Below are 21,157 nucleotides of genomic sequence, written 5' to 3' on the forward strand. Positions count from 1 at the left end.
GTTAGGGTTAGGGTAAGGGTTAGGATTAGGGTTAGGGTTAGGGTTAGGGTTAAGGTTAGGATTAGGGTTAGGGTTAGGGTTAGAGTTAAAGACCCTAGGGTTAGGGTCAGTGTCAGGGTTAGGGTTTAGCTCAGTGGATAGCGCATCAGCCATAGTTTTTTCTTTGCCCCCAGGGATGCGGGATCGCAACCCGCTCGAGACAATATATTTTTTGATTAATAACATTGGGTCAACCAGATGAATGGCTGATAACAGCCTATTCTACATGCTAGTAGGTAGAGTAGGGTCCTACTGGCCCATATGAATGGATGATACTATGAGGACATGCGCCCCTTCAATGGTATGACACTAGGCGAATCAGGTGTCTGGTGAGAGACTCACAAAAGAACCCGACAGAAGCCTGAGTCACACCCAGTGTTGCCACAGCGTCGCGCCGGCAGACGGAGGAACAAAACGTCTGGAAACGAACCGTGACCTTGAGCGTCTCGTATTTAAATCCGTCCCGATAATAAACTTGGAGAACATAAGTTATCATTATCATAACAAAGCAGAAGGTTTCACTGCGATCTTCTGAACTCTGGCGCAGGAGTGTCTCTCGGAGCAGGAGGCGCTGGCGGAGGCTGTGCAGCAGCTGCAGGAGCCTGTGGAGCAGCTGAAGAGTCTGAGCGACGCCTCGTCCACCGCGACCCTCCAGTCGGACCACCTGTCGCTCGCTCACCGGCTCGACACGCTCGGGCGCGCCCTCCACAGGCAGAAAGAGGCACTGCAGGTACATTTATTCTGACCGCGAGGTGAAGCAAAACAACAACAATAGTCACGAACGTAAACGGATTTTCTTCTTTCTCCTTCTTCTTCACTATTATGTGTGTGTGTGTTGACCGACGCACAACTTCTGTGCTCCTGGTGACGACACTGGTGTGTGTGTGTTGACCGACGCACAACTTCTGTGCTCCTGGTGACGACACTGGTGTGTGTGTGTTGACCGACGCACAACTTGTGTGCTTCTGGTGACGACACTGGTGTGTGTGTGTTGACCGACGCACAACTTCTCTGATCCTGGTGATGACACTGGTGTGTGTGTGTTGACCGACGCACAACTTCTGTGCTCCTGGTGACGACACTGGTGTGTGTGTGTTGACCGACATCTCTGCTCCTGGTGATGACACTGGTGTGTGTGTGTTGACCGACGCACAACTTCTCTGCTCCTGGTGACGACACTGGTGTGTGTGTGTTGACCGACGCACAACTTGTGTGCTTCTGGTGACGACACTGGTGTGTGTGTGTTGACCGACGCACAACTTCTCTGATCCTGGTGATGACACTGGTGTGTGTGTGTTGACCGACGCACAACTTCTGTGCTCCTGGTGACGACACTGGTGTGTGTGTGTTGACCGACGCACAACTTCTGTGCTCCTGGTGACGACACTGGTGTGTGTGTGTTGACCGACGCACAACTTGTGTACTCCTGGTGACGACACTGGTGTGTGTGTGTTGACCGACGCACAACTTCTGTGCTCCTGGTGATGACACTGGTGTGTGTGTGTTGACCGACGCACAACTTCTCTGCTCCTGGTGATGACACTGGTGTGTGTGTGTTGACCGACGCACAACTTCTGTGCTCCTGGTGATGACACTGGTGTGTGTGTGTTGACCGACGCACAACTTCTCTGCTCCTGGTGACGACACTGGTGTGTGTGTGTTGACCGACGCACAACTTCTCTGCTCCTGGTGACGACACTGGTGTGTGTGTGTTGACCGACGCACAACTTCTGTACTCCTGGTGACGACACTGGTGTGTGTGTGTTGACCGACGCACAACTTCTGTGCTCCTGGTGACGACACTGGTGTGTGTGTGTTGACCGACGCACAACTTCTGTGCTCCTGGTGACGACACTGGTGTGTGTGTGTTGACCGACATCTCTGCTCCTGGTGATGACACTGGTGTGTGTGTGTTGACCGACGCACAACTTCTCTGCTCCTGGTGACGACACTGGTGTGTGTGTGTTGACCGACGCACAACTTCTCTGCTCCTGGTGATGACACTGGTGTGTGTGTGTTGACCGACGCACAACTTGTGTGCTCCTGGTGATGACACTGGTGTGTGTGTGTTGACCGACGCACAACTTGTGTGCTCCTGGTGATGACACTGGTGTGTGTGTGTTGACCGACGCACAACTTCTGTGCTCCTGGTGATGACACTGGTGTGTGTGTGTTACCGACGCACAACTTGTGTGCTCCTGGTGATGACACTGGTGTGTGTGTGTTGACCGACGCACAACTTCTGTGCTCCCGATGACGACACTGTTGTGTGTGTTGACCGACGCACAACTTCTCTGCTCCTGGTGACGACACTGGTGCGTGTGTGTTGACCGACGCACAACTTCTGTGCTCCTGGTGAAGACACTGGTGTGTGTGTGTTGACCGACGCACAACTTCTGTGCTCCTGGTGACGACACTGGTGTGTGTGTGTTGACCGACGCACAACTTCTGTGCTCCTGGTGATGACACTCGTGTGTGTGTGTTGACCGACGCACAACTTCTGTGCTCCTGGTGACGACACAGGTGTGTGTGTGTTGACCGACGCACAACTTCTCTGCTCCTGGTGATGACACTGGTGTGTGTGTGTTGACCGACGCACAACTTCTGTACTCCTGGTGACGACACTGGTGTGTGTGTGTTGACCGACGCACAACTTCTGTGCTCCTGGTGACGACACTGGTGTGTGTGTGTTGACCGACGCACAACTTCTGTGCTCCTGGTGACGACACTGGTGTGTGTGTGTTGACCGACATCTCTGCTCCTGGTGATGACACTGGTGTGTGTGTGTTGACCGACGCACAACTTGTGTGCTCCTGGTGACGACAACAAACACTAACAGGTTCCTAACACTCGTGGTCTTCTCCTCCAGGCTGGTTCTCGCTCGTGTGAGCTCTTCAGAGAGCAGCTGGAGATACTCGTCTGCGAGGCCGAGAAGGCGGAGAAGGTGCAGAAGGAGTTGGACCCAGTGGTCTCCTCGTCACAGGCTGAGATCAAGGCTCGCATGGAGAAGCTGAAGGTTGGAGGAGTGAATTGAATCTCATCGTTGGCTCTGAGACCTCATGCGTCTTCTGACTCACCTGCAGGTCCACCTGCTGAAGCTCAGCAGTCTCTCTCCGGACCTGGAGCGAGTCAACGAGCTGATGTACCGTCTGCCCGTCAGCGACGCCGACGTCAAGCGGCTGCAGGGCTTGAATCGAGCCTGGGCTTCTCACTGCGCCCACCTGAGCGAGAAGTTCAGGTGAGAACGTCCAGGTGGAACCAGACGTTCGGAGATGTTTGCAAAACCAATGAAAAAAAAGTGATTAGTGTTTTTGAGGAAGAAGATGACGAGAGACAGTTCATACCAACACAGAACTGCAGACATATTTATTTATTATTGAAGAAATAGATACTTAGGTGAGGTTATGTTAGGTCAAGGTAAGGTAGGACTTTATTGATCCTCAGGAGGTCTCCTTCAGGAAATAGTTTTTTTCCAATTAGACACAGCAATACAGCAATTATTCATAAAAAAAAGTGAACAAAGAGAAATAAAGAGAAAGAACAAGATCTTATCTTCTGAGCTCATGTTGTTCCTGTCAAAACATGGATGTCCTGCACCTGAAGGTCTGTTGTTTCGTCTCCTCCAGTAAGCTTCAAGCAGGTCTTCTGCAGAACCAGAGCTTCCTCCAGAAGTGCGAAGCCTGGAACGAGTTCCTGTCGCAGACGGAGCAGAAGTTGGCGGCAGAGATTTCCGGGAACCAGGAGAACCTTCTGGAGCAACAGCGGGACCACGAGGTCTGCACACAGAAGCTCCTCACGCTCTCCTGCTCGGTCGTGATGTTCTGGCTTCAGTTGTTCCAGGCGGAGATGTTCACGCGGCAGCAGCTCCTCCACTCCATCATCAGCGATGGCCACGACATGCTGGATCAAGGCCACGTGGACGACGGGTCAGCGCTTTCTTACCTGCGGTGATCAAGAAGGTTGTCTCCATGCACGGCGTTCATCTTCGTCCTGGTCTGTCCACAGAGATGACTTCAGCGTCAAACTGGCGTTGCTCGGCAACCAGTGGCAGGGCGTGGTCCGGCGGGCGCAGCAGCGGCGAGGCATCATCGACGGCCTGGTGCGCCAGTGGCAGAACTACCAGGAGATGTCGGAGAAGCTGCAGCGATGGCTTCAGGAGGTGACCTCTGACCCCGACATGCGCCAGCCTGGAGAGCCGGTGCCGCTGCAGGGCGCCAGGAACCAGTTGGATCAAATAAAGGTGTGTTGACCGACGCACAACTTGTGTGCTCCTGGTGACGACACTGGTGTGTGTTTGTTGACTGACGCACAACTTCTGTGCTCCTGGTGATGACACTTGGTGTGTGTGTGTTGAACGACGCACAACTTCTGTGCTCCTGGTGATGACACTGGTGTGTGTGTGTTGACCGACGCACAACTTCTGTGCTCCTGGTGATGACACTGGTGTGTGTGTGTTGACCGACGCACAACTTCTTTGCTCCTGGTGATGACACTGGTGTGTGTGTGTGTTGACCGACGCACAACTTGTGTGCTCCTGGTGACGACACTGGTGTGTGTGTGTTGACCGACGCACAATTCTCTGCTCCTGGTGACGACACTGGTGTGTGTTTGTTGACCGACGCACAACTTCTGTGCTCCTGGTGACGACACTGGTGTGTGTGTGTTGACCGACGTACAACTTCTGTGCTCCTGGTGACGACACTGGTGTGTGTGTGTTGACCGACGCACAACTTGTGTGCTCCTGGTGATGACACTGGTGTGTGTGTGTTGACCGACGCACAACTTCTGTGCTCCTGGTGACGACACTGGTGTGTGTGCAGCTGAAGGAGCGTCTGCTGCAGCGCCAGCAGGGCGGCTACATCCTGACGGTGGAAACGGGCCGGACTCTGCTGCTCACTGCCGACCCCACAGCAGAGTCCGGTCTCCAGACGGAGCTGATGGAGATCCAGGACCGATGGAGACACGCTCACCACCGGCTGGACCAGCAGAGGAGGGAGATGCACAGCCTGCTCAAGGTTTGACCTTTGACATCGAGACATAAAGTACTTGTTTGTGTTTTAAATACTGCAATATTTTTGAATGAACACGTGGTTGAATTTAGCTCAAGAACTTCTCAGAATTATCAATTGGGAACTCAGACTTTAAATGAATACAATTCTACGCTTTATACTTTAATAATGATGGATGGATGGATGGATGGATGGATGGATGGATGGATGGATGGATGGATGGATGGATGGATGGATGGATGGATGGATGGATGGATGGATGGATGGATGGATGGATGGATGGATGGATGGATGGATGGATGGATGGATGGATGGATGGATGGAGGGAGGAATGGATGGAGGGAGGGATGGATGCATGGAGGGAGGGAGGAATGGATGGATGGATGGAGGGAGGGAGGGAGGGAGGGAGGGAGGGAGGGAGGGAGGGAGGGAGGGATGGATGGAGGGATGGATGGAGGAAGGGAGGGAGGGAGGGAGGGATGGATGGAGGAATGGATGGATGGATGGATGGATGGAGGAATGAAGGGATGGAGGGAGGGAGGGATGGATGGATGGATGGATGGATGGATGGATGGATGGAGGAATGGATGGATGGATGGATGGATGGATGGATGGATGGATGGATGGATGGATGGATGGATGGATGGATGGATGGATGGATGGATGGATGGATGGATGGATGGATGGATGTATGGAGGAATGAATGGATGGATGGATGGATGGAGGAATGGATGGATGGATGGATGGATGGATGGATGGATGGAGGAATGGATGGATGGATGGATGGTTGGAGGAATGGATGGAGGGAGAGAGGAGGGAGGGAGAGAGGAATGGATGGATGGAGGAATGGATGGAGGGAGGGAAGGATGGATGGATGGAGGGAGGAAGGGAGGGATGGATGGATGGATGGAGGAATGAATGAATGGATGGAGGGAGGGAGGGATGAATGAATGGATGGATGGAGGCATGAATGGAGGGAGGGAGGGAGGGAGGGAGGGAGGAATGAATGGATGGAGGGAGGGAGGGAGGAATGAATGAATGGATGGAGGAATGAATGAATGGATGGATGGAGGAATGAATGAATGGATGGATGGAGGAATGAATGGAGGGAGGGAGGGAGGGATGATGGATGGATGATGGATGGATGGATGGATGGAGGAATGAATGGATGGATGGATGGAGGGAGGGATGGAGGGATGGATGGATGGAGGAATGAATGGATGGAGGAATGGATGGATGGATGGATGGATGGATGGATGGATGGATGGATGGATGGAGGGAGAGAGGAGGGAGGGAGGGAGGGAGGAATGGATGGAGGGAGGGAAGGATGGATGGAGGGAGGGAGGGAGGGATGGATGGATGGATGGATGGATGGATGGATGGATGGATGGATGGATGGAGGGAGGGAGGGAGGGAGGGAGGGAGGGAGGGAGGGATGAATGAATGGATGGATGGAGGAATGAATGGAGGGAGGGAGGGAGGGAGGAATGGATGGATGGAGGGAGGGAGGGAGGAATGAATGGATGGAGGGAGGGAGGGAGGAATGAATGAATGGATGGATGGATGAATGGATGGATGGAGGAATGAATGGAGGGAGGGAGGGAGGGAGGGAGGGAGGGAGGGAGGGATGATGGAGGAATGAATGGATGGATGGATGGAGGAATGAATGGAGGGAGGGAGGGAGGGATGGATGATGGATGGAGTAGAACACTGTGTACAATTCTATGTAACTTTGATACTTTGATCGTCTCGACTGAACCTCAGACTCTGAAGGAAATACGTCCTGAAGCTGATCTGGAGAAGAAAGACGTGATGATTCTTCTTAAAATAGAGTCTCGGGTCTCATGAGTGAAGCTCCTTGTTTGGTCTTTTGTCTCCTTCTGTGTGCGTCGAGCCTGAGGGTCAAATATGACGTGTTTTTAACTTCTAAAGATAGACTTTCATCTCTTTTCTGCTTCGCTTCGTTGTTGAGCCTCAAGGTCATGATCTTCTAGTGTCGTGTCTTTTAGACCTTCTAATTCATGACCTCACACGTCCATGTTTCTGATCATGAACTTTGACCTTGACCTGCGTGACCGACCGTCGGCCACTGAACTCACACGTCCATGTTTCTGATCATGAACCTTGACCTTGACCTGCGTGACCGACCTCTTCATGTGTGCAGAACTGGGAACGATGTGAAAAAGGAATCGAGGCGTCGCTGGAGAAGCTCCGAGCCTTCAAGAGGAAACTGTCCAACGCTCTGCCGGACCTTCACGAGGAGCTTCACGCCGAGCAGCTCAGGTGCAAGGTAGGACCTGAACCGACCGTGACACTTTGATTGACATGTGGCGACACACGGTCAGAGAATCTCTGAGGCTTCACCAGAAGATCGTGAAGATAAAGGACCTGGTTTCATTTCCGTCGTTCTGATGTGAACCGAAGTCATGGTTCTGATGTGAACCGAAGTCATGGTTCTGATGTGAACCGAAGTCATGGTTCTGATGTGAACCGAAGTCATGGTTCTGATGTGAACCGAAGTCATGGTTCTGATGTGAACCGAAGTCATGGTTCTGATGTGAACCGAAGTCATGGTTCTGATGTGAACTGAAGTCATGGTTCTGATGTGAACCGAAGTCATGGTTCTGATGTGAACCGAAGTCATGGTTCTGATGTGAACCGAAGTCATGGTTCTGATGTGAACTGAACTCATGGTTCTGATGTGAACCGAACTCATGGTTCTGATGTGAACTGAACTCATGGTTCTGATGTGAACAGAACTCATGGTTCTGATGTGAACTGAACTCATGGTTCTGATGTGAACTGAACTCATGGTTCTGATGTGAACTGAACTCATGGTTCTGATGTGAACTGAACTCATGGTTCTGATGTGAACTGAACTCATGGTTCTGATGTGAACTGAACTCATGGTTCTGATGTGAACCGAACTCATGGTTCTGATGTGAACTGAACTCATGGTTCTGATGTGAACTGAACTCATGGTTCTGATGTGAACCGAACTCATGGTTCTGATGTGAACTGAACTCATGGTTCTGATGTGAACTGAACTCATGGTTCTGATGTGAACTGAACTCATGGTTCTGATGTGAACTGAACTCATGGTTCTGATGTGAACTGAACTCATGGTTGGTTCTGATGTGAACCGAAGTCATGGTTCTGATGTGAACCGAACTCATGGTTCTGATGTGAACTGAACTCATGGTTCTGATGTGAACTGAACTCATGGTTCTGATGTGAACCGAACTCATGGTTCTGATGTGAACTGAACTCATGGTTCTGATGTGAACCGAACTCATGGTTCTGATGTGAACTGAACTCATGGTTCTGATGTGAACTGAACTCATGGTTCTGATGTGAACTGAACTCATTGTTCTGATGTGAACCGAAGTCATGGTTCTGATGTGAACTGAAGTCATGGTTCTGATGTGAACTGAACTCATGGTTCTGATGTGAACTGAACTCATGGTTCTGTTGTGAACCGAACTCATGGTTCTGATGTGAACTGAACTCATGGTTCTGATGTGAACTGAACTCATGGTTCTGATGTGAACCGAACTCATGGTTCTGATGTGAACTGAACTCATGGTTCTGATGTGAACTGAACTCATGGTTCTGATGTGAACTGAACTCATGGTTCTGATGTGAACTGAACTCATGGTTCTGATGTGAACTGAACTCATGGTTGGTTCTGATGTGAACCGAAGTCATGGTTCTGATGTGAACCGAACTCATGGTTCTGATGTGAACTGAACTCATGGTTCTGATGTGAACTGAACTCATGGTTCTGATGTGAACCGAACTCATGGTTCTGATGTGAACTGAACTCATGGTTCTGATGTGAACCGAACTCATGGTTCTGATGTGAACTGAACTCATGGTTCTGATGTGAACTGAACTCATGGTTCTGATGTGAACTGAACTCATTGTTCTGATGTGAACCGAAGTCATGGTTCTGATGTGAACTGAAGTCATGGTTCTGATGTGAACTGAACTCATGGTTCTGATGTGAACTGAACTCATGGTTCTGTTGTGAACCGAACTCATGGTTCTGATGTGAACCGAAGTCACGGGAGGGGGAGGGGCGAGCAAGAGGGGGAGAGAGAGGAGGCTTCATCACTGTGGGGGAGGAAGAGGGAGAGAGAGGCAGATTAGAGCGAGAGCATCACTGTGGGGCGAGCAAGAGGGGGAGAGAGAGGAGGCTTCATCACGGTGGGGGAGGAGGACCTCGAGTGAGATGCTGCCGTTCATCGACGGGTTCTTCAGACCCGAGCGGCGGCTCAGGAGGAGGTCCTTCTGTTCCTCCTTCGACCTTGAGAGCAGCTGATCCACCGACCTCTCTTCTGAATGGAGTCTGGTTCTCCTGGCAGGACCTGCAGAGCAGTGTGGAGAGCTGGAGCGACGACCTGGCTTCGCTCCTCCTGCTGAGGGACTCCCTGGAAGGCGTGGTCAGCGCCGATGACATCACCGTCCTTCAGGAGCGCCTCCAGCTGCTGAAGCAGCAGTGGCAGGAGGTCTGTCACCAGGTAACCCCCCTACGAGGACACCGGCGTCACAGCGACAAGCCTGAGTGAACATCTCACCATCTGCTGGTCCTCAGCTCTCTCTGCGCCGGCAGCAAGTGAGCGAGAAGTTGAACGAGTGGGTCGCCTTCAACGAGAAGAACAAGGAGCTGTGCGAGTGGCTCACGCAGATGGAGAGCAAGGTCTCTCAGAACGGAGACGTCAGCATCGAGGAGATGATCGAGAAGCTGCGGAAGGTAATGTTTTTGCCAAGTGAGCCGCGACTCTCCCTGCTTCTGACCTCGGCTCCTCGGCTCCAGGACTACCAGGAGGAGATCGGCGTGGCTCAGGAGAACAAGCAGCAGCTGCAGGTGATGGGAGAACGTTTGGCTCGAGCGAGTCAAGACGGCAAAGCTGCTGAGATTCAACACAAACTCGGCAAAGTCGGCGAGCGTTGGCAACACCTGCTGGACCTGATCGCAGCCAGGTGAGGAACACACACACCTGACATGATACACACACCTGACATGATACACACACCTGACATGATACTCTCACACACACCTGACATGATACTCTCACACACACCTGACATGTTACACACACACACCTGACATGATGCTCTCACACACACCTGACATGATACTCTCACACACACCTGACATGATACTCTCACACACACCTGACATGATACTCTCACACACACCTGACATGATACACACACACACACCTGACATGATACTCTCACACACACCTGACATGATACTCTCACACACACCTGACATGATACTCTCAGGTGAGAGGAACACACACACCTGACATGATACTCTCACACACACCTGACATGATACTCTCAGGTGAGAGGAACACACACACCTGACATGATACTCTCAGGTGAGGAACACACACACCTGACATGATACTCTCACACACACCTGACATGATACTCAGGCCGTCACTTTTGTCGTCACTTTTGTCGTCACTTTTGCCGTCGCTTTTGCCGTCACTTTTGTCGTCACTTTTGTTGCACTTTTGTTGCACTTTTGTTGCACTTTTGTTGCACTTTTGTTGCACTTTTGTCGTCACTTTTGTCGTCACTTTTGTCGTCACTTTTGTCGTCACTTTTGTCGTCACTTTTGTCGTCACTTTTGTCGTTACTTTTGCCGTCACTTTTGTCGTTACTTTTGTCGTCACTTTTATTGCACTTTTGTCGTCACTTTTGTTGCACTTTTGTTGCACTTTTGTCGTCACTTTTGTCGTCACTTTTGTCGTCACTTTTGTCGTCACTTTTGTTGCACTTTTGTCGTCACTTTTGTTGCACTTTTGTCGTCGCTTTTGTCGTCGCTTTTGTCGTCGCTTTTGTCGTCGCTTTTTTCGTCGCTTTTGTCGTCGCTTTTGTCGTCGCTTTTGTCGTCGCTTTTGTCGTCACTTTTGTTGCACTTTTGTTGCACTTTTGTCGTCACTTTTGTTGTCACTTTTGTCGTCACTTTTGTCGTCACTTTTGTCATCACTTTTGTCGTCACTTTTTTCGTCACTTTTGTCGTTACTTTTGTCGTCACTTTTGTTGCACTTTTGTTGCACTTTTGTTGCACTTTTGTTGCACTTTTGTTGCACTTTTGTCGTCACTTTTGTCGTCACTTTTGTCGTCACTTTTGTTGCACTTTTGTTGCACTTTTGTTGTCACTTTTTTCGTCACTTTTGTCGTTACTTTTGTCGTCACTTTTGTTGCACTTTTGTTGCACTTTTGTTGCACTTTTGTTGCACTTTTGTCGTCACTTTTGTCGTCACTTTTGTCGTCACTTTTGTCGTCACTTTTGTTGCACTTTTGTCGTCACTTTTGTTGTCACTTTTGTTGCACTTTTGTTGCACTTTTGTCGTCACTTTTGTCATCACTTTTGTCGTCACTTTTGTTGCACTTTTGTCGTCACTTTTGTTGCACTTTTGTTGCACTTTTGTCGTCACTTTTGTTGTCACTTCTGTTGTCACTTCTGTCGTCACTTCTGCCGTCACTTTTGCCGTCACTTTTGTCGTCACTTTTGTCGTCACTTTTGTCGTCACTTTTGTTGCACTTTTGTCGTCACTTTTGTCGTCACTTTTGTTGCACTTTTGTCGTCACTTTTGTTGCACTTTTGTCGTCACTTCTGCCGTCACTTCTGCCGTCACTTTTGTCGTCACTTTTGTCGTCACTTTTGTCGTCACTTTTGTTGTCGGCGTGTGCGTCGGCTCCAGCTCTAGAAACACACTCTGAAAACATGAAGCCACAGCAGACGGAAGAGAAAACATTCACTTCAAAACTAACACAAAAATACAATCAACACAAAAATACAATCATCACTTTTGTCGTCACTTTTGTTGCACTTTTGTCGTCACTTTTGTTGCACTTTTGTCGTCACTTTTGTTGCACGTTTGTCGTCACTTTTGTCGTCACTTTTGTCATCACTTTTGTCGTCACTTTTTTCGTCACTTTTGTTGCACTTTTGTCGTCACTTTTTTCGTCACTTTTGTCATCACTTTTCTCATCACTTTTGTCGTCACTTTTGTCGTCACTTCTGTCGTCACTTCTGTCGTCACTTTTGTCGTCACTTTTGTAGCACTTTTGTCGTCACTTTTGTTGCACTTTTGTCGTCACTTTTGTTGCACGTTTGTCGTCACTTTTGTCGTCACTTTTGTCATCACTTTTGTCGTCACTTTTTTCGTCACTTTTGTTGCACTTTTGTCGTCACTTTTTTCGTCACTTTTGTCATCACTTTTCTCATCACTTTTGTGGTCACCTATGTCGTCACTTTTGTTGCACGTTTGTCGTCACTTTTGTCGTCACTTTTGTCATCACTTTTGTCGTCACTTTTTTCGTCACTTTTGTTGCACTTTTGTCGTCACTTTTTTCGTCACTTTTGTCATCACTTTTCTCATCACTTTTGTGGTCACCTATGTCGTCACTTTTGTTGCACTTTTGTTGCACTTTTGTCGTCACTTTTGTCATCACTTTTGTCGTCACTTTTGTTGCACTTTTGTCGTCACTTTTGTTGCACTTTTGTTGCACTTTTGTCGTCACTTTTGTTGTCACTTCTGTTGTCACTTCTGTCGTCACTTCTGCCGTCACTTTTGCCGTCACTTTTGTCGTCACTTTTGTCGTCACTTTTGTCGTCACTTTTGTTGCACTTTTGTCGTCACTTTTGTCGTCACTTTTGTTGCACTTTTGTCGTCACTTTTGTTGCACTTTTGTCGTCACTTCTGCCGTCACTTCTGCCGTCACTTTTGTCGTCACTTTTGTCGTCACTTTTGTTGTCGGCGTGTGCGTCGGCTCCAGCTCTAGAAACACACTCTGAAAACATGAAGCCACAGCAGACGGAAGAGAAAACATTCACTTCAAAACTAACACAAAAATACAATCAACACAAAAATACAATCATCACTTTTGTCGTCACTTTTGTTGCACTTTTGTCGTCACTTTTGTTGCACTTTTGTCGTCACTTTTGTTGCACGTTTGTCGTCACTTTTGTCGTCACTTTTGTCATCACTTTTGTCGTCACTTTTTTCGTCACTTTTGTTGCACTTTTGTCGTCACTTTTTTCGTCACTTTTGTCATCACTTTTCTCATCACTTTTGTCGTCACTTTTGTCGTCACTTCTGTCGTCACTTCTGTCGTCACTTTTGTCGTCACTTTTGTTGCACTTTTGTCGTCACTTTTGTCGTCACTTTTGTCGTCACTTTTGTCGTCACTTTTGTCGTCACTTTTGTTGCACTTTTGTCATCACTTTTGTCATCACTTTTTTCGTCACTCTTGTTGCACTTTTGTCGTCACTTCTGTCGTCACTTTTGTCGTCACTTTTGTTGCACTTTTGTCCTCACTTTTGTCCTCACTTTTGTCCTCACTTTTGTCATCACTTTTGTTGCACTTTTGTCGTCACTTTTGTCGTCACTTTTGTTGCACTTTTGTCGTCACTTTTGTCGTCACCTTTGTCATCACTTTTGTCGTCACTTTTTTCGTCACTCTTGTTGCACTTTTGTCGTCACTTTTGTTGCACTTTTGTTGCACTTTTGTTGCACTTTTGTCGTCACTTTTGTCGTCACTTTTGTCGTCACTTTTGTAATCACTTTTGTCATCACTTTTGTCGTCACTTTTGTCATCACTTTTGTCGTCACTTTTTTCGTCACTCTTGTTGCACTTTTGTCGTCACTTTTGTCGTCACTTCTGTCGTCACTTTTGTCGTCACCTATGTCGTCACTTTTGTTGCACTTTTGTCGTCACTTTTGTCGTCACTTTTGTCGTCACTTTTGTCGTCACTTTTGTCGTCACTTCTGTCGTCACTTCTGCCGTCACTTTTGTCGTCACTTTTGTCGTCACTTTTGTCGTTACTTTTGTCGTCACTTTTATTGCACTTTTGTCGTCACTTTTGTCGTCACTTTTGTCGTCACTTCTGTCGTCACTTCTGTCGTCACTTTTGTTGCACTTTTGTCGTCACTTTTGTCGTCAAAAACTAAAAACTTCACTTCAAAACTAACACAAAAATACAATCAACACAAAAATGAACACATGTTAAACTCACTGAGACGTTTGAATTCTTCTCACGACAACCATCACTGGAACCATCAGCTTCTGACGGGTCTTTTTATAGCAACACTTGTTGCACTGTGACACACACACACACACACACACACACACACACACACACACACACACACACACACACACACACACACACTTGTCTTTTTATAACCCTGGACAGTTGATAAGTCACAGTTGTGGCTCCTCTCCTGTCGCTCGCCCACTGGAGCAGGAGAGAGAGTCACATGGCACCGTGAAGGTTGTTGTCAATCAAAGGTCTTCTCGGTGGACGAGGTCTTCTTCTCACCCATGGTTCTGGGTGGAGGCTGGAGCGAGATGGCAGACAGTCCCACGGAGATCCTGCCCGAGTGCGACTGCGATGTCACCAGGTTTTGAACATTTTGTGTGTCGACGGATCGACTTGTTGTGTGTTTAGTCTGTATCGACGCTGGTTGAGCCGCAGCTGTTCACCACAAACCTTCACCGAGCAGCCGGTTGACATTGTTGGACGGGTGTGTCGTCCAGGAGTCTGACCCTCGCTGTGACGTGAAGGAAGCTTCAGGATAGACTTTCCTTCTAAACACTGTTTCCTCTGAAGTTGCTGAAGACGAAGAGTTGATAAGAGACGAAACATTCCTCGTACGAGTCAGTGGTGATCGAGAGAAGAAGAGTTGGAAGTGACTCCTGACTGTGACCCTTGCGATTTTCTTGTTGTACGTCTGTGACACTTGTGTTGTTCTTGTTGTACGACTGTGACTCTCGTGATGACGGTTGTACGACTGTGACTCTTGTGATGTTCTTGTTGTACGACTGTGACTCTCGTGATGACGGTTGTACGACTGTAACTCTTGTGTTGTTCTTGTTGTACGACTGTGACACTCGTGATGACGGTTGTACGACTGTGAATCTTGTGATGACGGTTGTACGACTGTGACTATTGTGATGACAGTTGTACAACTGTGACTCTTGTGTTGTTCTTGTTGTACGACTGTGACACTTGTTATATTCTTGTTGTACGAATGTGACACTCGTGATGACGGTTGTACGACTGTGAATCTTGTGATGACGGTTGTATGACTGTGACTATTGTGATGACAGTTGTACGACTTTGACCCTTGCGATTTTCTTGTTGTACGTCTGTGACACTTGTTATGTTCTTGTTGTACGACTGTGACTCTCGTGATGACGATTGTACGACTGTGACTCTTGTGATGACGGTTGTACGACTGTGACTCTCGTGATGACGGTTGTACGACTGTGACTCTTGTGATGACAGTTGTATGACTGTGAATCTTGTAATGACAGTTGTATGACTGTGACTCTTGTGTTGTTCTTGTTGTACGACTGTGACTCTTGTATTGTACTTGTTGTACGACTGTGACTCTTGTATTGTTCTTGTTGTACGACTGTGACTCTTGTGATGACGGTTGTACGACTGTGACTCTCGTGATGACGGTTGTACGACTGTGACTCTTGTGATGTTCTTGTTGTACGACTGTGACTCTCGTGATGACGGTTGTACGACTGTAACTCTTGTGTTGTTCTTGTTGTACGACTGTGACACTCGTGATGACGGTTGTACGACTGTGAATCTTGTGATGACGGTTGTACGACTGTGACTATTGTGATGACAGTTGTACAACTGTGACTCTTGTGTTGTTCTTGTTGTACGACTGTGACACTTGTTATATTCTTGTTGTACGAATGTGACACTCGTGATGACGGTTGTACGACTGTGAATCTTGTGATGACGGTTGTATGACTGTGACTATTGTGATGACAGTTGTACGACTTTGACCCTTGCGATTTTCTTGTTGTACGTCTGTGACACTTGTTATGTTCTTGTTGTACGACTGTGACTCTCGTGATGACGATTGTACGACTGTGACTCTTGTGATGACGGTTGTACGACTGTGACTCTCGTGATGACGGTTGTACGACTGTGACTCTTGTGATGACAGTTGTATGACTGTGAATCTTGTAATGACAGTTGTATGACTGTGACTCTTGTGTTGTTCTTGTTGTACGACTGTGACTCTTGTATTGTACTTGTTGTACGACTGTGACTCTTGTATTGTTCTTGTTGTACGACTGTGACTCTTGTGATGACGGTTGTACGACTGTGACTCTTGTGTTGTTCTTGTTGTACGACTGTGACTCTTGTATTGTTCTACGACTGTGACTCTTGTGTTGTTCTTGTTGTACGACTGTGACTCTTGTATTGTTCTTGTTGTACGACTGTGACTCTTGTATTGTACTTGTTGTACGACTGTGACTCTTGAGATGACAGTTGTATGACTGTGACTCTTGTATTGTTCTTGTTGTACGACTGTGACTCTTGTATTGTACTTGTTGTACGACTGTGACTCTTGTGATGACAGTTGTACGACTGTGACTCTTGTATTGTTCTTGTTGTACGACTGTGACTCTTGTATTGTTCTTGTTGTACAACTGTGACTCTTGTGATGACAGTTGTACGACTGTGACTCTTGTGATGAAAGTTGTACGACTGTGTCTCTTGAAATGAAAGTTGTACGACTGTGACTCTTGTGATGAAAGTTGTACGACTGTGTCTCTTGTAATGACAGTTGTACGACTGTGACTCTTGTAATGACAGTTGTACGACTGTGTCTCTTGTAATGAAAGTTGTACGACTGTGTCTCTTGTAATGACAGTTGTACGACTGTGACTCTTGTAATGAAAGTTGTACGACTGTGTCTCTTGTAATGAAAGTTGTACGACTGTGACTCTTGTGATGAAAGTTGTACGACTGTGACTCTTGTAATGAAAGTTGTACGACTGTGACTCTTGTGATGACAGTTGTACGACTGTGACTCTTGTGATGATGGTTGTACGACTGTGACTCTTGTGATGACGGTTGTACGACTGTGACTCTTGTGATGACGGTTGTATGACTGTGACTCTTGTGATGACAGTTGTACGACTGTGACTCTTGTGATGACAGTTGTACGACTGTGACTCTTGTAATGAAAGTTGTACGACTGTGACTCTTGTGATGACGGTTGTGTGACTGTGACTCTTGTGATGACGGTTGTACGACTGTGACTCTTGTGATGACGGTTGTACGACTGTGACTCTTGTGATGACGGTTGTACGACTGTGACTCTTGTGATGACAGTTGTACGACTGTGACTCTTGTAATGAAAGTTGTACGACTGTGACTCTTGTGATGACGGTTGTACGACTGTGACTCTTGTGATGACAGTTGTACGACTGTGTCTCTTGTAATGAAAGTTGTTCGACTGTGTCTCTTGTAATGAAAGTTGTACGACTGTGACTCTTGTGATGAAAGTTGTACGACTGTGTCTCTTGAAATGAAAGTTGTACGACTGTGACTCTTGTGATGACGGTTGTACGACTGTGACTCTTGTGATCACGGTTGTACGACTGTGACTCTTGTGATGAAAGTTGTACGACTGTGTCTCTTGAAATGAAAGTTGTACGACTGTGTCTCTTGTAATGAAAGTTGTATGACTGTGACTCTTGTGATGAAAGTTGTACGACTGTGTCACTTGTAATGAAAGTTGTACGACTGTGACTCTTGTGATGACGGTTGTGTGACTGTGACTCTTGTGATGACGGTTGTACGACTGTGACTCTTGTGATGACGGTTGTACGACTGTGACTCTTGTGATGACGGTTGTACGACTGTGACTCTTGTGATGACAGTTGTACGACTGTGACTCTTGTAATGAAAGTTGTACGACTGTGACTCTTGTGATGACGGTTGTACGACTGTGACTCTTGTGATGACAGTTGTACGACTGTGTCTCTTGTAATGAAAGTTGTTCGACTGTGTCTCTTGTAATGAAAGTTGTACGACTGTGACTCTTGTGATGAAAGTTGTACGACTGTGTCTCTTGAAATGAAAGTTGTACGACTGTGACTCTTGTGATGACGGTTGTACGACTGTGACTCTTGTGATCACGGTTGTACGACTGTGACTCTTGTGATGAAAGTTGTACGACTGTGTCTCTTGAAATGAAAGTTGTACGACTGTGTCTCTTGTAATGAAAGTTGTATGACTGTGACTCTTGTGATGAAAGTTGTACGACTGTGTCACTTGTAATGAAAGTTGTATGACTGTGACTCTTGTGATGAAAGTTGTACGACTGTGACTCTTGTGATGACAGTTGTACGACTGTGACTCTTGTGATGTTCTTGTTGTGCGACTGTGACTCTTGTGATGACAGTTGTATGACTTTGACTCTTGTAATGAAAGTTGTTCGACTGTGACTCTTGTGATGACAGTTGTACGACTGTGACTCTCGTGATGACGGTTGTACGACTGTGACTCTTGTGATGACAGTTGTACGACTGTGTCTCTTGTGATGACAGTTGTACGACTGTGACTCTTGTGATGACAGTTGTACGACTGTGTCTCTTGTAATGACAGTTGTACGACTGTGACTCTTGTGATGACAGTTGTACGACTGTGTCTCTTGTAATGACAGTTGTACGACTGTGACTCTTGTAATGAAAGTTGTACGACTGTTGTCTTCTCCACCTTCTCGTGACTTCAGATATGACGAGAAGATCTTCAAGATGCATCGTCTCAAAACAATCTCGTTTATGTCGACAAGTTTGATCGAATGTAGAAAAATGAACTGAAAACGTTGACGGTTCTTGAGATGTTTCTACACAAATCTGACAAATTGAGTAAAGAAACTAAACCAAAAGCTTCTTTGTTCATCATTCTTTATCCTGGTTTGAAGATGTGACTTGAACTCACGTTTGCTCCTCAGGGTGAAGAAGTTGCGTGAGACCCTGGTGGCCGTGCAGCAGCTGGAGAAGAACATGAGCGGCCTGCGCTCCTGGTTGTCTCACATCGAGACCCAACTGTCCAGACCCATCGTCTACGACACCTGCGACGACCAGGAGATCCAGAAGAAGCTCAACCAGCAGCAGGTGAGACGCGAGCGTCTCTGACGCCTGAGCGCGTGAGACTGAGAAGATGTCATCTTCTCGCAGGAGCTTCAGCGAGACATCGAGAAACACAGCACAGGTGTGGCGTCCGTGCTGAACCTGTGTGAAGTTCTGCTCCACGACTGCGACGCCTGCTCCACGGAGACGGAGTGCGACTCCATCCAGCAGGCCACGCGAGGACTGGACCGGCGCTGGAGGAACATCTGCGCCATGTCCATGGAGAGGAGGCTGAAGTGAGTTTCTTCCGAAAGATGCTGCCAGAACATCTTGATCAGTGGAGTCTTCAAGAGCAGCACGTGAACCTTCATCTTCTCCATGCAGGATCGAGGAGACGTGGAGACTGTGGCAGAAGTTCCTGGACGACTACTCCAGGTTTGAAGACTGGTTGAAGACCTCAGAGAGAACAGCAGCTCTGCCCAACTCCTCGGGCGTTCTTTACACGGTGGCCAAAGAGGAACTTAAGAAGTTTGAGGTCAGAAATGTTCGTGTTCTTCATGTTGAATGTCTGTGACGAAGAAGCTTTAGTGAGCTTGGATTCCTTCAAGTCTCTGGAGAAGGTTCTGAGAAGGTCGTTGTGTTCGTGTCGTTGTTCAACAAGGAGACTCGTGTGAAGTTGTGTCTCTGCTGCAGCGAGTGTCGAGTTACTGTCGTCCAGAGAAGCTCAGCTGTCGCCGGCCGTCACACATTCCTGACCGTGACCCAGAGTCTGGTTCTGAAGACCTTCTTCTCGTGACCCAGAGTCTGGTTCTGAAGTCAAGAACTTCTCGTGACCCAGAGTCTGGTTCTGAAGTCAAGAACTTGTCGTGACCCAGAGTCTGGTTCTGAAGGCCTTCTTCTCGTGACCCAGAGTCTGGTTCTGAAGTCAAGAACTTGTCGTGACCCAGAGTCTGGTTCTGAAGGCCTTCTTCTCGTGACCCAGAGTCTGGTTCTGAAGTCAAGAACTTGTCGTGACCTATAGTCTGGTTCTGAAGTCAAGAACTTGTCGTGACCCAGAGTCTGGTTCTGAAGACCTTCTTCTCGTGACCCAGAGTCTGGTTCTGAAGTCAAGAACTTCTCGTGACCCAGAGTCTGGTTCTGAAGTCAAGAACTTGTCGTGACCCAGAGTCTGGTTCTGAGGTCAAGAACTTGTTGTGACCCAGAGTCTGGTTCTAAAGTCAAGAACTTCTTGTGACCCAGAGTCTGGTTCTGAAGTCAAGAACTTCTTGTGACCCAGAGTCTGGTTCTGAAGTCAAGAACTTCTCGTGACCCAGAGTCTGGTTCTGAAGTCAAGAACTTGTCGTGACCCAGAGTCTAGTTCTGAAGACAAGAACTTGTCGTGACCCAGAGTCTGGTTCTGAAGTCAAGAACTTCTCGTGACCCAGAGTCTGGTTCTGAAGTCAAGAACTTCTCGTGACCCAGAGTCTGGTTCTGAAGTCAAGAACTCCTTGTGACCCAGAGTCTGGTTCTAAAGTCAAGAACTTCTTGTGACCCAGAGTCTGGTTCTGAAGTCAAGAACTTCTCGTGACCCAGAGTCTGATTCTGAAGTCAAGAACTTGTCGTGACCCAGAGTCTGGTTCTGAAGTCAAGAACTCATAGTGACCCAGAGTCTGGTTCTGAAGTCAAGACCTTCTTGTGACCCAGAGTCTGGTTCTGAAGTCAAGAACTTGTCGTGACCCAGAGTCTGGTTCTGAAGACCTTCTTCTCGTGACCCAGAGGCTGGTTCTGAAGTCAAGAACTCCTCGTGACCCAGAGTCTGATTCTGAAGTCAAGAACTTGTCGTGACCCAGAGTCTGGTTCTGAAGTCAAGAACTCCTCGTGACCCAGAGTCTGGTTCTGAAGTCAAGAACTTCTCGTGACCCAGAGTCTGGTTCTGAAGTCAAGAACTTGTCGTGACCCAGAGTCTGGTTCTGAAGACCTTCTTCTCGTGACCCAGAGGCTGGTTCTGAAGTCAAGAACTTGTCGTGACCCAGAGTCTGGTTCTGAAGACCTTCTTCTCGTGACCCAGAGTCTGGTTCTGAAGTCAAGAACTTCTTGTGACCCAGAGTCTGGTTCTGAAGACCTTCTTCTCGTGACCCAGAGTCTGGTTCTGAAGTCAAGAACTTCTCGTGACCCAGAGTCTGGTTCTGAAGTCAAGAACT

At 47.8% G+C, this 21,157-nt stretch overlaps 1 protein-coding gene across 1 annotated transcript in view; it reads left to right on the top strand.

The window, feature by feature from the left end:
- syne1a (spectrin repeat containing, nuclear envelope 1a) overlaps positions 1 to 21,157 on the top strand; it is a 253,359-nt gene that overhangs the window by 207,106 nt on the left and 25,096 nt on the right. The window contains 14 exon segments of the mRNA XM_087806340.1: positions 587 to 769; positions 2,909 to 3,055; positions 3,123 to 3,277; positions 3,666 to 3,813; positions 3,871 to 3,965; positions 4,045 to 4,345; positions 4,860 to 5,054; positions 7,213 to 7,338; positions 9,416 to 9,571; positions 9,646 to 9,804; positions 9,868 to 10,034; positions 18,860 to 19,022; positions 19,086 to 19,273; positions 19,362 to 19,512. Of these exon segments, the coding sequence (XP_087662466.1) occupies positions 587 to 769; positions 2,909 to 3,055; positions 3,123 to 3,277; positions 3,666 to 3,813; positions 3,871 to 3,965; positions 4,045 to 4,345; positions 4,860 to 5,054; positions 7,213 to 7,338; positions 9,416 to 9,571; positions 9,646 to 9,804; positions 9,868 to 10,034; positions 18,860 to 19,022; positions 19,086 to 19,273; positions 19,362 to 19,512 (2,334 nt within the window).

This window comes from Callionymus lyra, chromosome 13 (assembly GCF_982586985.1).
Source record: "Callionymus lyra chromosome 13, fCalLyr1.hap1.1, whole genome shotgun sequence".
Taxonomy (NCBI): Eukaryota; Metazoa; Chordata; class Actinopteri; order Syngnathiformes; family Callionymidae; genus Callionymus; species Callionymus lyra.